The sequence below is a fragment of the Synchiropus splendidus genome, chromosome 8 (assembly GCF_027744825.2).
Source record: "Synchiropus splendidus isolate RoL2022-P1 chromosome 8, RoL_Sspl_1.0, whole genome shotgun sequence".
Lineage (NCBI taxonomy): Eukaryota > Metazoa > Chordata > Actinopteri > Syngnathiformes > Callionymidae > Synchiropus > Synchiropus splendidus.
Window position 1 is genome coordinate 26,166,036 of NC_071341.1, and position 14,918 is coordinate 26,180,953.

Genomic DNA, 14,918 nt, shown 5'->3' on the forward strand with positions numbered 1-14,918 from the left:
AAACAGTACTAGTATTCCAGGTTTTTCTGTATACCACATCAGTCAGAAGTCCAAAATGGAGGGACCTGCTGCCTGACTTGATCCTGTAATACAAAAAAGATTTAATTTCACGAGCAGCAGTTGACAAAACAGACTGATTTGACAAAAAAGCGGACATCTAACGGCCCCGTTCTTTCACTCGATTCAAGTGCAGGCTGTATTTCCCGGGCAAAGCCCCTGAACATGAGTTGAATTCCGCAACGCTGTGCTTCAATTGGGCCGCTGAGGAAATGCATTGTTGGGTTGCTACACTTCCACCCCGTAACATGAATAACGACACGCGGCCAGTGAGAGTGGAGCGCTCTGGCGGAGGTTGTTTATGTGAAGTGCTGGGTTAGGGTTCCGCCCACCGAGGTATCTCTGATCGCAGGGCAGACACACAGGCACAGAGTGTAAAATGGCGCACAGCTGTCGGTGGCGGTTCCCCGCTCGGCCCGGAGGGAGCAGCTACTACGGTACCGGGAGGAGAGCGGGCCGGATTAGGGTTACTGCCTCTCTGCCGAGTGTCTCGGGAGCCCACCCCAACGCAGCTGGACTCGGACCCGGGTTTGATGCTGCACTACAGGTTTCTTCGGTTATCGGGAGCAACCTGCAAAAATTCCGGAATTTCGGGGGGGATTCGAGTGACTCGAGCAGCGGGGAGGTAAGTCCGCAACGGACCGGACACTCTTGGAAGTGCTCACCGTGAAACCTCTTTCTGATGTCGGTGTGTAACGGGTCGCTTTGCCATATTCGCGAGTCAGCCAGCCAAACCGAGGGAACTAGATGACAACTTTGTGTTGACTGCCTGACATCACGTTCGCACCATCCTCGTTTATAACACAGTCGTGCACCAGTTTCGCACTATAACAAGTGGGAATGAGTTCGCTTGTCATGTCAACGAGAAGTTTTCGGTGGATCCAATGGAGCTAACGGCTCCTTGCTATCCACACATGCAGCCAAGAAAGAGCCGTAGATATACCGGTGTATGTGCGTGTGTGAAATGATTTGTAAACACGAAGTTAAGCTCAAATCCAATGAAGAATTGTGCACATGGCGAAGCTAATCTGCAGCGTCGTACGGGATACGCTACGAACGGTTCACTTGACTTGACATTAGCTTGAAGGGGAGCTAAATCTACTACGTCTTGTGTATTAGTTTACAATAATATGCGCCCAGACAAGTTGCAGTTGGCGCTATAGGGAGGTGTTTGCACATCTCGTAACGTTAACCCGACGGTCCTTGGTGCAGTAGCTTCCCATTCTGAGGGCTAAAGTGCGACGTCTTGAAAGCGAGACATGTCAACAAACACCAGCAGCAGAGCTAAATGAGCTTAGCGTAGCTTCTGTCCGCAACGTCCACTTGCGTCCTAAACTCCACGTCTCTGCGGTGTGTGTGTGTGTGTGTCTTGACTGGAAGTGATTCCACACTTGGACTCAGATGGTGATTTGAACGTAGTAGGTCTGCCGTCCAAAAATGGCCAGCCTAGGTGACAGGTTAGCTCACATGTTAGCCTCGCTCAGGAGCTGCACGGGACCTGCCGTGTAACGCTGCCCGTCTCGTGGAGCCTCGGGTTCTTATACGTGTTTTGACTGTGTTTTCGTGCTGCGAACGACGTTGGCCATTTCCCTTCTAATGAATGAATTGGGAACCATTTGGGCTGCTGTTTGCCGAGCATGCTACGCCACGCTAGCCGAATGCTGATGCATAGGAAAATGGGAGGTTTTCTCCTTCTCTGCACAGCAAGTGCGTAGCTGCTGTCCGGCGCGCGACCCGGTGGTAACGCGCTCCACCGACGGACTGAACTGCCTCGCTATGTCCATGGTTATATTGTAACTCGAGTGCGGATTATTTATGGTGGAGTTGTGCACCGGAGGCTGCGTGCTACCATAACAAGGAGCCTCTTGACGGGCCGTGTGATGTGGGGGTGTGTTCGTCTCAGCGAACTACCATCTTCCTTCTCCATGATGAGCCGCGTGCGCCCGTTGCAGTGGGAGTTCACTGTTTACCAGCGCTGGTAGTAGCAGCAGGCACGTAGAACACGACCTTAGCGTGATCGTTTCAGCCGAGTGGTCTTAGATCTGTCTGCGCCTGAAAGTATCATTTTGTCTTGACACACATTCACTGTTCAGGCTGGAGTGGTGTTGGAGACGACTGTCGACTAGTCACCGACTTCCTTGAAGATTGATGGAATTGTCAGCTTATGACTTGTACAGGTTGACAAACAAACAGACCTGTGTGACAGTAGTGTTGTAAATGGTCAATAGAAAACGGACCAGTACTCTGGCTGGATGGTCTGATCGGTTGGAACATTGGTCACATGACCACTGACCAGCAGAGTCACAGAACTGAAGGTGACGATGTGATAGTTTACACTGCGCTTCCAACCAATCTCTTTTTATGTTCAAACGTACTGTGTGACATCCAACAGTCTGTTATATCGTAGTTAACTTTCATTCATTCATTTTGCAGTTGTTAATCCTGCTGTTTTGCCATACAAAGACGTCAGTAAATCGTCGCTGAGTCTGAATGATTTCCTCTCTGTTAACTGTGACTGACGCCCACCCGGCCGAGTGCAAACCTCAAGGTTTCATATGTTCCTCTTTGTTTCAGTGTGTGCGTGTGGTGCGGACATTGACATTTCTTTGAAGCCATGGAATTATGCCAGTTTTGAGAGTTAGATTAGTTTAGCTGGCCTTCATTGATTCAAATCTATAAACAATGGCACTTCCTGCCACAGAGGAAACATTTATATCAGGAAAAAAGCAGGTTGTTTGCCATGTGTGGTATGGTCTGACGATGCACGGCGATTGGCTGGGACGTACGGCTTCACGACAGGCTGTTTGTCATCACGCACCAATGAGCCCTCTCTGTAGACATTTAAGCTGCATGAAAGATGCAGTTATTCAATTGTAGTGAAAAATGTGCATTAATAAACAGGTGTTTGACCCTTGTAACCACATGTTGATTGGTGGCCCAGACACATTCCACCAGCAGTGACGTCACCGCCACCGGCTGGAAGAATATGGGTTATTTTTCAGTTATGTGTTAAATTATAACCATCTTGACAGTCGACTGGCATCTTAATGCTTACTCAACAAACTCAGTTGAACATTTAGTTGCTCAAAAAGTAGTTTATTGTCCTGATGGTTCTGGAGCCTCAGCAGATTAGTCAGTTGTAGTATGTCGCCCATTCGTTGCAGTCCTGGGTGGTGGTGTCATGCACTTCACTCGTATGACCAATTGTTTGCATGGTTATTTCACCAGAGTTTCTGTTACGCATTCAAAGCAATAGTATTGTGTCACGGATATCTGTCACCTGTCACAAGACATGTTTTTGCAGTGTCATCTGAGGAGCAACAGGGGGTTACAGGATTCAGGTCAGATATTTCAGTTGAGTTAAGCGGCTGCGTCTCATAAGATTTTTATCCGGAAGTCTCACTTCTGCAGCCCCCAAAAGTTGACATCAAAACGATGTGTGAGGATCTGTGCGAATTAGTAGTAAAAGCTTATTTCAATCCCACATCAACCGTACAACAACACTCTTTCATCTCCACTTGATCCTGGGAGATTGAAAAGGACCATCTTATTATTTCTGCCCTTTTTTAAACTGTTTTCTTTGCCCAGACAGACTGTCAGCTTTAGGCGTTTCTTAATGGTATCCAATTTGATTTCAGGAGTCCTGTAATTTGGTTTGAAGTTGTAGTACTAAATGCATTTTCATCCACAAAACTTGACTGAAATACTTCCTGCAACTCAAGCTTGTCGCCGAGGCACAAGCCACATTGTCTGGTTTGGAGCAGATCAGTGATCGGCACATGATTTGAAGCCAGGAGAGTTTGCATTATATACCTACGTTTTAAGAGTGTACAAATGAAGTGACTTGCTAGGGCTTTAAATACAAACATCCCCAACATTACCCCGAATGACTTGAACTTTTTGACTTACAATTTTTTTGAGAGGGTAAAAGTACATACTCTACAATACCGATGTAACTTTCCTCTGTAATCCATGATGCCATATATCGCCTTGTCTTCTAGATGTGTGTTCTACAATACTGTCTTGTTGCAAAGGCCTATGTGCTGTGTATGATCCATTCATTCACCTTGCTTCTGCTGTATTATTCATCAGTTTAACTCAAAAGAGAAACTATCTAATGTAAAATTGTACCTCGTTCACCTTCTTATTCATGATGACCACAGAATATCGAATGAACACCGTCTGTTTTAAGACTGGTGTAGCTTTTAAAGCACATCTATAGTTGGAATGTAAAGAACCTACACAATGTGTGCTATTATTATAAAAATGCAGTATAAAACACTGACATCCTCTGCTTTAATTCTTCCATGCTACATCTGATGATATTGCATACAAACTACAGCTGCCAGCTACATTTCACTCTTGAGTGAAGCCAAGCTGCGCTTTGATTTTGATGCTAATGTACACATACATTTTTATTTCTTTTTGAACGTCTTGTTATGTAACGTGCTAAATCATAAGGATGGATAGAATGGGGGGGGAATGGATCACGTAACGTGGTCGTGATGTTGTTTGAATCAGTTGTTTGAAGTATTTTTAGACCTGTTGAAAAAGTGTGGCTTTGATAAACATATGACTCCTTAAGTCTCTGGAGCCTGTGGAAGTCGTTGAAACAGTGTGGAGATTTCATTGAGGATCAGTGTATTGGCTGTCTGGCCAGACTGGGCCGGGATTGTTCAGGCTCACTGCAGCCTGCTGAGATAACAGGGCAACCCTGAACAGACCGCCAGCCGGACACTTGGCCACCCCTCCTTCCTCCTTCCATACATAAAGACCCAAATCCACTCCAGACACACAACCCCATCTGAGAAGCAAAGCAACTTTTCTTCTGACAGCTGCCACTTTGGAATGGATTACTAAGCCTATTGCCGGGACTCAAAAGACTACTTGCTGACGGCTGCTGTCCAAATGAAGGCGTTTGCTTTCTTTTGTTTATTCGGTTAAATGTATTTTTGGATAGTGTCCATTGAACACTGTGTAATGCATTCACATTCCCATGGCAGAGTCCATCTGACCACGATGAAAATGGAAGTCGTCCGATGAATCAAGTTCTCCAAAGTTTGTCTATTCCGGAGTGCAGATGGCAAAAGGCATCATTCCACTGGTTTGAGAGAAATGGTCTCTGTGCAGAGACAGAGGGGGTTTGAGTTCAGCAGGTGTTTGGCCTATTTAAATGGACGACCCCTCCCCATTCTTGCCCTCCACCCGCTTACCCATCCCAGAGACACTGTGTGGATTGGAGTAGGAAGCTTTGTGTCTAGCGCTCACAAAGTGCAGGCGACTGAAAGGGCTCCGGCAGTGATATCAAAGGGCGGAGGAAGCCCCCCTCTTCCGTACGGGACAACGCTGGGAGGAGAATTAGTCACAGACCCTCCCATCCATGGCTTTATTCTGCTACGGCAGGCGGGCAAGGAGCTTTCACCTCTGCTATAGTCGTGGCTTGTCTAAATGAAAGGCGGCAATTGTGTCCTCCTCAGTCTTTGTGCGTGTGCATCCTTACATGGGGAAGCCATGCACGTGTTTCGGGGTTAACCCTGGTGACCTCCCGTATGTCTTCTGGTAAGAAGTCTGGTCTGCCACACAGAAGGCCAGTCTGGGATTTGGGGTTTATTAATTAAGCCTGTGTGTGAGATGTGTTTTTGTGGAGGGGCAGGTAATGGAGGCTACTCTTGACCTTTCATCCCCTCATGAGGACTTTGCTTTCTTCTGGATGAAAGATGAGTGCAAGCTCATGATCCCAACAAGGTGGGAGGGTTGGCGGCTGAAGTGGCCAGAGATTTTTCTTTTCTTGGAGTTAAAATGCTTCAGAATGACTCTGAAAAGCTTGGCTGGCACTTCAGGGTTCTTTAATGATAATGGGCTCTTTGAAGGACATAGAAATGTATGTATGGATTTCTGTATTGTAGGCAGGGTTTTAGCTGGCATTTTTGAGACAGGGCATCTGGTGGCACTAAACAGCCCCACTAGCTAGAAGCCTGATTGTAGGCAATGAAAGTGATCTATTGTAACTGTGAAACTAGCTAGACAGCTTACTGGTCTGTTTCATATTATCGTACATTTGTCTATCACTGAACTCCTCTGTGGTCTTCAAGTGTGAAGTACAGCTGGAAGCGTTGAGTTTCCCTGGAGTCTCCTGCCCAGCAAATGTGTACCACTTGGAGCACTTCAAAACAAATACGTACCTTTTGCTCCGGGTGATGGGTAAAAAAGAAGTACCCCTAAGTCTGCATCTAAAAATAGTCCTGTGCCTGAAGATGTGCTTACTCTGAACGTGAACTCAAATGGCTCTTTGAAGACACCGGTTTGGCTTGGTGCTCCTGTCGAGATGTTTGGTGCTGTTGGGAGACGTTTCAGAGGATGTGTCATCAGAGGGGCAAAGAGACGCATGATCTCATTGCTAATTCACATTCCAGGAAGGGATGAGGCATAAGGTCTGTGCAAGAAATGCAGGCTGAGAGCTTCCTGGAATGCACCAAAATATGTCCACGGACTAATGACTTGAAGTCTTGCTGTCACCGAAGCGACTGACCTTCGATGTGTTTATGTTGAGCACTTGGTTGCTTCTGAAGTGTCGTTCCTTTCATGTATCTATCTATGATGTATCTTCAAACCAACCTTCTCATTGGTATTGTTTGGGGGGTTGATAGCAGAATGTTTGGCTCAAGCTCTTTATTTAGTTGATTTTGCCCCTGAAGTTGACATTTTTTTGCCTAAAGCAAATAGCAATGTAAATAAGGTTTGCAATATAACCATAACCAACCACCAGTCATTTTAGCTATCAGCCGAATGTGCATCTCAATAATCGTTAAACAACAGCTACCGTTCCTGCCTGTGCTCTGGTTGAATTTCTTGGTGTTTTACATAAATGTATTTTGCACATTCATTTAACGTGTTAAATGAATTGTACATTTGATGTGAAACGTGAATTTATGTTGTTCTAATATTTGCATGTGTAAAGTGGTCGTTGTAATGGCCACAAATTGGACTGTGTGAGACGCGTGGGACAGTTTGCTGGCTAAAGGTGAGGTATTTGCCACACAACTGCACCGTCTGGGTTTTCAATCGTCTCAGGCATTTGACACATTCTTGAGCATTTGGTCTGTGAGACGTATTCCTACAAGTTGATGGTAAGTTGTTTCTGAAGTGAACACATATATAGTTGAAAAGTATTTTTTTTTAATTTTATGAAGGCCTGTTCTGTTGGACATCTTTTTCATTTTTTTAGCTATAGTGTGTTTAGGGAGTTCTGCAAGGGAAATGAAACTAATCGATATGGAGCTGTCCTCATTTCGCCTTTCGGTGGTTATGAAAGTTTGCCGTGATGATTGAAAACCTTTTCTGTAGGGACAGTCCCTCTCAACTACTGTTATAAGAGTAGGTTAGCTATGACTCTTGTTAAGTGTCAAGAGCTCTTATTTCTCACTAGTTATTCACAGTTTTATCTAAGGTTATGTAATATAAACCGTTTAATTTCATACACTGTACCGTGTGTACAAAGATAAATCCCAATCAGCATTGGACAGTTTCCAGTGTGGGCTAGTGACGTGTGTAAAGGTCGCGCTCTTTGTGAGTCATACATGTAAAGGAAATGGATGGATGAAACCCCCAGGGTTCACTCATACCATCATCTCAGAGTCAGATCATCAAAGATGTGGAGGCTGTTGAGGCTGTACCTGACATAACGCAGGGCATTATAAATGAGTGAGCGTACACATATCATTCATGGCTTCATCCTCTCATGATCGTTCTCTTCTCCGACAAGTTGCCTTCCAGTCTGGCTCAACCCATTCTTCACGTGCTGCCGCTCTGTTCTCAGCAGTCGGTGGGCGGGAAAACAGTCGGTGAGCAGTGATTGAGTGACTGAATATGTGTTAGGGGGCTTGGCGGAATGGGGAAACAAGGGGGCGGTGGCCATGGGGGGAGGCTGTTTTGAGGAACGTTGAGATGAGGAGTATAGATGTGGGGAGGTTTCGCATAAACAGTGCGAAACCTCAACCCTCTGTCTTTTCCCAAGCTCCCTGGAGACTGTTTAGCGCGTGTTGTTGTTGAGGGTCCATGTGGTCAGGAGGTTGCTTCCTTGTTTTTCTGCCCTCCTCTCATTTCTGGTAACCCCCCTCTTTTTCTCACTGGTGTTTGTCATGCTTGTAAACCCCTCCCCCCACAGACTCTCTGCTATGACTACATCATTCTTGGCATTACGTCGACTTAGTGCAGCAAGATTCTAAAGGTGAGGAGTAATATTTAATGTAAAAAATAATGATCTTGTTGGGGACACATTTGCAAAGTGTAACAACCTTAGCAATAATGATCCCATACTGCACTATAAATGTGCTTTCTTTCAGCAGCAGGTCAAGTCACCTTTTTTGGGAAATTCATTTACAAAATCAGAGACTAAGAACAAACATTTCCTCAGCAGTAGAATAAAGAACCTCAGGCCGAATCGGTGTATGTAACTTATAAATGGTTATTCCAGTACATGACTCATTAACAACAAACTGAATGGGTCTAATATCTATATTTATGTGGCATATTCTCAGTTAAGAAGTATGAAATTATATTTATATAAATTGCACCTTAGCACATATTACAGTCCCTGCCAAACTAGGAAAAAGAAAGTGACTTTTAATCCAAATGTGGCACATAATAAAGGGTGGAGATGAGTTCTGATGTCCTCTCACTATTGCCACCAGCCATATTGTGCTAGTGCCTGTGAATTTGCGAGTGCGACCTTGGCTAATGTGCACCAACAGTAGTGCTCTTGCTTGGTTGCTCTTGGCTGTACATTGATGCAATATTGATGTTTGTCAGAGTTTTACATACAAGACGAACAAGGGAAATTTAGATATTTGATTTAGTGATTTCTGATATCTTGATATAGACATGATAATAATATATCATTGATTTTCTGGTAATAATATGTTGAAAGTTTATATTACAATATATCTTTCAGTTCTAGTTGTGCTGTGTTGCTCTGCGTGGAGGGAGACCCTCACTCTAAGTCCCTGTAGTTGAGTCAGACACAGTCCATAACTGTTTAAAAACTGTTACTGTGAATTAGGTGGTTTAATGATTCTGTTTGTACGTCAGCATTTCACTTTGGTGTTTGCGATCAGCCCTCAATGCTGAGCTTGAAAAAACAGCATCAGTGATCGCCACTGGTCAACAGTTAACCCAGTTCAACTCACCCTCACACTGTATTTATGAATGCCCCGTTTGATTCTGAGATTGTCTTGTGGCCACTCTCCGATGATGTCATCAGAGCTTCTCTCACGTTGAGTCAGAAGCGGTGACTCGCCCCCTGCACTTGGCAACAGCGCCGTCTTTTCTAATCTAGCTGCTTTATCCGAGCAATGGAAAGTAACTGAGGAAGGCTAATAGCGTAATAGGGGAGGGATTCTGGTCATTTGCGATCAAATATACAACACTGTTCATGCGTAGGTGTTAATTGCTGAACTTGATCTGCATATTTACTTTCCGCATATCAATTTCTCCCCTTATTTACATTTTGATTTGCCACTTGCTTCCGTGTGCTCTTGTACAGACGACACTCGGTGAGCAGCTGTTGTTCAAACTAGGCCATTAAGACCTCGACTGCATCCCAGCACACTGCTATAAATAAACATGATAAAATGACATACTCACCTCCACTCTTAAACACACACACCCTATTCTGGCACACAGTTGACTCTTAAGATGATAAGCATCCTCGTGTGTGTTCTGCAGCTCTGGTCTTGAGAAAGAGGATTTGTGTGCTCCCTCAGCATACGTCATGTGACGTCTATGGAACCAGTACATCTTGAGTTGTTCTGCCTCTTCAATTCATGAATAATTATGTTAGTCTGCTTTGGCTTCCATATTGACATAATGAAGTGCGCTACACATTCCACATTGTAGAGGAATGGACCCTTAAATAGTGGCTGGAGACACACATTGTTATATAGTATTAACTGAACTGGACCGTTGTATGCTGAGGTCTTTGCAATGCAGGTGCTGTTGCTTAACAACTAAGCAGACATCATTGGTGTTTGAAAGCCGTTTGTTGTTGGTATTAGTTTGACTGCAAAAGCTGGAGAAAAGTTAGTAACGGTAGCTGTGGATCTCACTTGTCGTAGAGGATTTTCCTCACAATATTCCCTTTTTTGAGGTTTTTATCAGCCTGGTATGGCTAGCAGGATTGTACAGGAAAGGCAGTTCCAAACAGCAACAAGATTCACTCTGGCTTCAGAATGTCTTGGAATCCCTCCATCACAGCTGGCTGAAGTAACCAAGTTTTTAAAGTAACTCATTACTGGATGAGTTTCTCTTTGTACCGTTTCATGTCAGGAGGCAGGCATTGTACAAACTGAATACCTTGAACATTTCAAATGAAACTTGACTACTGTTGTCTGTTTTGTCTTTTAGGAAGTGGGATTTAGCGGTTTTGGACCAGGTGCCGAGTATGAAAAATATAATTTCTCTTCAGGTACAAACTGTATTATTAGAACAACAAAAGTACTTCTTCCAAGCCAAACCTTATTTTATATTGTTTATATTCACAGCAGCCCTACTCATACAGGATAGAAAGCCAAGAGGTCGTCCACCACGGGCAACAACTGCCCAAAAAACTGCAGCAGGTACATCTTGCCCCACCTTTAACTCCTCCCCCAGCCACACAAAACCTGAGGCACCTGAAAGGTTTGCTGATAAGGTGAAAAAACTTCCGGGAAGGCCACCAGGGACGGGGGAAAAGAGAAGAGGCCGCCCCCCATCCTCAACTACAAGGAAAGCTTTGAATACAGGAATCCATTCTTCAGCGGAGGAAAGCGGACAGGCGACTTTGGGATTGGATGAAGATGCTAAAGAAGGAAAGGACAGAAGAGGTGCTAAAAGAGCACATCTCGGCTCCTCACACCCTCTTGACGCTGATGCCAAGCTATCCCAAGTGGGTCGGAGTGAATCCAAAGCTGCCCATCTTAAAAGATCTACAAAGCTTGCCGCACTCAAGTCAAAGCTTAAGACCTTGTCTGGTGTACCAAGACGGAGACGGGGGCGACCACCTTCAGCCGACAGGCTCAAAGCTGAGGCTTCTCTATCTTCTCCAAATGAAAGTGTGGAATCACTGAACTTGAGAAGAGAGGAAAGGGGCTCAGAACCACACACCCCACCACATTCTATACTGGGGAATGATGACCAGAACACAAACGCACCTGTGTCCCCAACTCGTTCCAAGACTGGCAGGACAGTGGAGCTCCGAAAAAGTCCTCGACACAGAAAGCCTGTCAGAATTGTCCCCCAATCTAAACGCACTGATGCCACGATTGCTAAACAGCTACTGCAGCGTGCTAAGAAAGGAGCACAGAAGCGACTGGAGAAAGAGGCAGGGGTTGGGAGTAAAGGGTCAGGGGCCAATGATGTTGGCATTAGGAAAAACCAACTCAAAAATATCAGACAGTTTATCATGCCAGTTGTGAGCACAGTCTCGCTTCGTATCATCAAGACCCCAAAACGGTTCATAGAAGATGAGGGCAACTTTGGATCACCGCCTCCCCAGACCAAGATTGCTCGATTGGAATCAACTTCCTCAGTCTCCACGTCTGCCCAGCACACCCCAACTACTTCCTGTGTCCTTTCAGTGTCAATTGCCTCATCTTCAAATACCACAACAAGCACTATAACAACAGCTCCTAAGGACTCCCTGCCTCCACCACCTCCCCCCGCCCCCATTCCTAGTGTCCCAACAGCAGCTGCTACCCTCCTCAACAGCAATACTAACAATGCTGCTAACGGTCGATTTAGCAGTAGTGCAGCTTCTTGTGGCTCAAGTGCTGTGTCCCAACATTCCTCGCAGCTGTCCTCTGCAGAGTCTTCCAGATCCAGCAGTCCAAGCTTGGATGACTCCTCATGTGACTCCCAGGCCTCTGAAGCTGAGGTCTTGTCTGAGGCGGAGGAGCACTCTGCAGTTTCCCAAGAGGAAGAGGAAGCCCATGTCTCACACACCTCACAGCCTCCCTCTCCTCCCTCGGAGCCTGAGCGTGCACTGTCTGAAAGGAGTCGACGTAGCCATCGAGGCCCGGTGGCCAGTCGAGAAAACCGTAGCCAAGTGGTGAGAGAGTCGCATACTAGTGTGGCTAAGAAACCCATCATCAGCCCACCAACTGGGCCTCTGATGTCCCCATCTACTCTTGTGAATTCCCAGCAAGTGTCGTCGAATGCCTCCTCATCTTCTTCACCTCCACCCCCTCCACTCCATACCCCACCGCAGCCTTCATTATCAGCTTCCTCAAATGCCTCTGCCATTAGTGAGCACCATACACAGTCACCCTGGATGTCTCACGCTCTTCCTACTTTCATGCCAGCACCGTCGGTTCTCCCAAGCATGATGGACAAAAGAAGCCGTTCAATTTTAAGGCAACCCACCTTCCGCTGGACATCATTGTCCTACCCTAAACAACAGTGCTTTTCATCTGCCAAATATGCGAAGGAAGGTCTCATTCGCAAACCCATATTTGACAACTTCCGTCCTCCTCCGCTTACAGCTGAAGATGTGGGTCTGTTACCCCAGGGTGTTAGTGGACCGGGCGGAGCCGCACCTGTCACATTCCCCGCACAAGGCAGTGCAGCTGGAATTGGTAGTCGCCTCTTCTCTCCGCATCATCCGCACACCCACCACCACCAGCATCCATCTTCATCCCGCTTTGATGCACCACTCCAGAAACGTAGCCCATTGCTTAGGGCGCCACGGTTCACTCCCAGCGAGGCGCACTCTCGGATTTACGAGTCCGTTAACCTTCAGTCGTCGTCTGGAAGCAGTCCTGGCTCTCAGTCCCCTCACCGGACCCCTTCCAGTTCAAAAAGAACGTCACGGCGCAAGAAAAGGCTGGTGGCTGCGGCACTTCGCGGTCACCCACGTTCACCCACTCATACTATGACAAGACGCAGCAGCCAAATTGGAAGCCAGATATCCTTGATGAAAGGCTCTTCTGAGGTGTCGATGCTTACTGGTTCAGTCTCCAATAGCAAACCCAGCTCTTTGCCAGGGCCCTCTTCGAGTCCACTTGCTACCAGTGCCTTAACTCCTGCTCCTTTTGGCACTTTCTCTACTGTATCGATTGGGGGAGCTGCACAGGGGATGCCTGATAATAGGAGAGTACCTGCTGGGAATCCAACATCTTTGTCGACTACATCATCTTCCAGCGCTCCACATTTTCCTCTTTTTTCATCCAGTGCCCTGGATTCAGGTCGAGGAAATGGTAAAGGTGGTAAAGAGAAAAGCATGCCAGCCCCACAGGAACCATGTCCAAAGGAAAAAGAAAGAGATTTTGAGAAAACTCGAGAGAAGGAGAAGAGAGATGGGAAGAAGGATCTAGAAAGACGAAGTAAGGTATCCACTCCAGATAGTTCGCCAAACGCCAGTCTCTTTCCTGTGTCAGGGAGAGACACGGAAGAAGTGCTTTCATCCAGCGTTCCTAAAAAGACGCCCGGAAGAAAGAAAACATCAGCGGACAGTGTTTCCGATTCTGTGTCCTCCGAGGGACGTGGGATTCGTGCGACTGGTCCAGTATTAAATGCAAAGGGGCGTCTGCCTAAAAAGGGTCAAACGACTGAGAGGGAGTCGGACACAGAGGATGAGGAGACTGAGAAACAAAGTCAGCAGACAGCAGTCCACCCAGCGCAGCCGGGAAAACAGCCCTCTGCCTCTGCATTTATTGACACGGATAAGCGGGTGGTAGGGCTCCTGAAGAAGGCCAAGGCCCAGCTCTTTGAGATCAAGAAAATTAAACTGAAGCCAACCGACCCGACGAAGATCCAGGTCAGTTTTGAAATAAATGTCTCGCTTTCATATTCAGAGCATCTAACAAGAAGTCTTTTCACTTCCACCCACTGTCAATGTTTTCAGAATTAGAAATCTGGAATTGTACTCAAAGTGAAACTTGATAATAGGAAAGTCCCACAGCGAGTGTTGCTTTGGGGGAATTATGTTAGATCCATGCATTATGCAGAAAGTTACAGTGCTTCGTCGAAGTGTAGCCTATTCAAAGTAGTCTGTTGTGTTGTAATTCTCTACCGTTAATCTCAATTTTAAAGTATTTTGAGATCATTTTTGACAAGTTATCCTTTAATAACTAGCCCTGTGACAGAAGCTGTGTTGAATTCAAGACATAACTTAATTATGCGTCATTCGTATTATTTTTCTATTACGTGATGTGGAGACAATTTAAACATGTCCAAAAAAAAAACAAAACAATTTGTTCCAAATCGTTTGTCTGTAATTAGGGTCAGGAGAGTGACTCGTCTGAGACCTCAGTTCGTGGGCCCCGGATCAAGCACGTATGTCGTCGTGCAGCAGTGGCTCTTGGACGCAATCGGGCAGTCTTTCCCGATGACATGCCCACTCTTAGTGCCTTGCCCTGGGAGGAGAGGGAGAAGATCTTATCTTCCATGGGGAACGACGGTGAGGAACACTGGCCCTAACAATTAGTAACAACAACAATCATGTTCTTGCATGTAGCAGGTTTGGTTTGAAGGATTGGAGGATTGTGGGTACATTTCACTCATTTGTGAAGTTCAACATCTGTGTGTTGTCTGACAGATAAGTCATCAGTGGCGGGCTCAGAGGAGGCAGAGCCTCTAACACCTCCCATCAAGCCACGAGAAACACGACAGAAGGCTATTACTGAAGCGCCACCCAAAAAGGGTCGACGGTCTCGCCGGTGTGGCCAGTGTACCGGCTGCCAGGTACCAGAAGACTGTGGGGTCTGTACCAACTGCCTTGACAAGCCCAAGTTTGGGGGGCGCAATATCAAAAAGCAGTGTTGCAAGTAAGTTTGCTCAACATGTCTAGAAAATGACTGTCCTTGTGAAGAAGCGATTCAGTGTGTAAC

General features: G+C 46.1%; 1 protein-coding gene across 3 annotated transcripts in view; it reads left to right on the forward strand.

Moving 5' to 3' along the window:
• Nucleotides 1-378: 378 nt before the first annotated feature.
• kmt2a (lysine (K)-specific methyltransferase 2A) overlaps nucleotides 379-14,918 on the forward strand; it is a 32,425-nt gene continuing 17,885 nt past the window's right edge. For 2 of the 3 annotated variants that reach the window (XM_053872164.1, XM_053872165.1), the window contains exons 1-5: nucleotides 379-682; nucleotides 10,459-10,519; nucleotides 10,596-13,846; nucleotides 14,311-14,488; nucleotides 14,627-14,855. In XM_053872164.1, coding sequence (XP_053728139.1) covers nucleotides 437-682; nucleotides 10,459-10,519; nucleotides 10,596-13,846; nucleotides 14,311-14,488; nucleotides 14,627-14,855 — 3,965 coding nt within the window. In that variant the 5' untranslated portion in view covers nucleotides 379-436. The remainder of the gene's footprint in view (nucleotides 683-10,458; nucleotides 10,520-10,595; nucleotides 13,847-14,310; nucleotides 14,489-14,626; nucleotides 14,856-14,918) is intronic. The other variant, XM_053872166.1, reaches the window with a different exon arrangement.